The 2518-nt window shown below is 35.6% G+C and overlaps 1 protein-coding gene across 1 annotated transcript; it reads left to right on the top strand.

Annotated features, from left to right (window-relative positions):
• The first annotated feature begins 1040 nt into the window (after positions 1–1040).
• Positions 1041–1511, top strand: LOC139847143 (uncharacterized). The gene has a single exon (XM_071836764.1). The coding sequence runs from the start codon at positions 1041–1043 to the stop codon at positions 1509–1511; it is 471 nt and encodes a 156-aa protein (XP_071692865.1).
• Positions 1512–2518: the final 1007 nt, after the last annotated feature.

Raw genomic sequence — 2518 nt, 5'->3', positions numbered from 1 at the left:
TGGGATTAGTGTACGACGTGTTAAGTACTCTAATGGTTGTTATGAACACCGATAGGAAATTCGAGTACCATTCCTTGTACGATTGGTTAACCATGGTTATGTGTTGTAGTATAGCATATTATATCGTTCGTGTTATATGCTATTGTTTGTGCTAGCTCGTGATATCGTGGATTTAGCATTGTACTTTGAGATGGTATGCTAATTTAAAATGCTAGCGTGTATGAGGTATTTGTGTAAGTGTTTGCAAGTAGGTATATTATACATGTATGTGTATAATTATTGCATTCACTAAGCGATTTTGCTTACCTCTCGTTGTTTACTCTTTTTAGGTTCCGGCGTGGACAAGAGTAAGGGTGTTCGGTTGGATTAGTGGCCTCCCACTTTGTTTTGATAGGGGATGCATTTGGAATGTCTAGCTTTTGAAGTTTGGCCAAGATGTGAGTAGTTTAACCCCAAACACTATGCTCTAGGTGTCGTTTGGAATTTAAACTCTTATGGTTGAACTTGTATTTTTGAACGAAATTCGTAAAACGGTCGATGTGGGCCCGATGTTGTAAAACTTGGTTTTATTGTGGAAACCTCTTAGTTTTAATTATGTTAACATGTTGTGAAAAGGGTTTCGTTTAAAAGTGTCGGGAAGCGGGTTTTCCGCTCGAGTAAGTTGGACCATGAGGTCAGAATCTGATAGTTCATTTGGACGTCGTCCAGATGTCTTGGACGCCGTCCTGGTCTTCTTTGCTGGATGCCGTCCAGATGTGTTGAAACAGAAAAAAAAAATGTGGGTCGTATTTTGGTATAACGAGGTTTGGGTCGTTACAGGTCCGTTAACTATTAACCGGTAATAGATTAATTATATATATGTTTTTTTCAAAGCAACTATTCGATTATTTATTAAGAGTTCACCTCAAAACTTGAATTCTCCATAATCAGCGGATAATTGGGCTTGGGTTCCGGGGAGCAAAGGGGTTTTCACGAAAAATAGGCTGACGAGTTTAATTGAAGCGAAGATATTGCAGGCTAACGACTCGGTGGCGGGTACCATGCGGAATAGTTCCGTCCCTAAAAAGGTAGAATTATTTGTTTGGAGGACTAGAAAGGGTAGAATCCTAACACTACCGGAGCTTGATAAAAGAGGGATTGATTTGAACTCGGTTTGTTGTCCAATATGCGATGACGATATCGAGACTTTGGATCATTCCCTTCTCTCGTGCAAGCTTGCAAAAGACATTTGGGTAAAAATATTTGAATGGTGGAATATGGGTAGTGTTCCGCGTAATGGAATTCGTGAATTACTACATGGGGATACGGGGCAACCTATATCGGACTTGGGTAAAACTATTTGGCAAGGGTTTATTAGGACGAGCGGGTATCTAATATGGAAGAGTCGTAATGAAAAAGTTTTTAAAAACAAGTGTTGGAGCGCTCCGGCTGCGGTTAGTGAGATTCAGGTTAAAAGCTTCGAGTGGATCGCGAAGAGATGCAAATTGAAGAATATCGAGTGGCATAATTAGTTACATAATCCATCGTTATATACCTCTTAGTCTAAATGGTTGTAAAGATGTTATCTTGGCATCTCACTTCCCAAAGGACTTCTTCGTGAATGCATAGTGAGTTTTCTTGTAATTGTATCATTGCGTTTATATCAATGAGTTTGTAACTTTGTGTGATTCAATAAAAAATTTCTTGATCCCTTTAAAAAAATAAAAATATTATATAATTGATCATGATTTAAGTCAATGGAAATTGTTTCGAGGGTATTTGTGTAATTCTAAGTACATGGTGTTAATAGGGATGACAATGGATCGGATATGGATCGGGTGATGCCGTATCCATATCCATTTAGTTTTTGTTCATCCATATCCATATCCATACCCATTTAGTTTCAGATCATCCGTTCATATCCATATCTAAAAGATTAAGCGGGTTAATGGATATCCAATAGATATTAAAAAAAAATGTTATAGTATTTTTTAATATGCGATTAAAACGTAAACGTAGTATAGCAAAAATAAATATGGCATGACATTAAAAATTCTATCCAATGTGTAATCTTTGTCGAAGATATAACAAAATTTGCTAAACTTATTATAAAACATTGATTATAAAAAATTAAATATGAAATTTGTAAGTTTATTTTGTTAGATATACATGTTTTATTGTAATATATTATAGTTATTTCATTATAAGGTTAAAAGCAAAATGTAAATGTAACGGTAAATGTACTTTTAATAGTAAATATAGAAGAATATATCTATATTTATATATTTTGTATACGTATTTTGGGTGGTAATGGATATATCCATGGATGAAACTTTTCATCCATGTCCATATTCATATCCATTTATGTTCATCCATATCCGTATCCATATCTATTTAGGTTCATCCATATCCATCACGAAACAAGTGGATCGGGTGGATATACACCGGATCGGGTAGCCATTGCCATCCCTAGGTGCTAACGAATAAAAGCATGTATATCTATTCAAAAGAATTGAAGCATTTAAATCCGTGGTGTTGA

Source organism: Rutidosis leptorrhynchoides, chromosome 1 (genome assembly GCF_046630445.1).
Source record: "Rutidosis leptorrhynchoides isolate AG116_Rl617_1_P2 chromosome 1, CSIRO_AGI_Rlap_v1, whole genome shotgun sequence".
Taxonomy (NCBI): domain Eukaryota; kingdom Viridiplantae; phylum Streptophyta; class Magnoliopsida; order Asterales; family Asteraceae; genus Rutidosis; species Rutidosis leptorrhynchoides.
The sequence above is the reverse complement of the archived record's forward strand: the minus strand, read 5'-3'. Positions and strand labels throughout refer to the sequence as shown.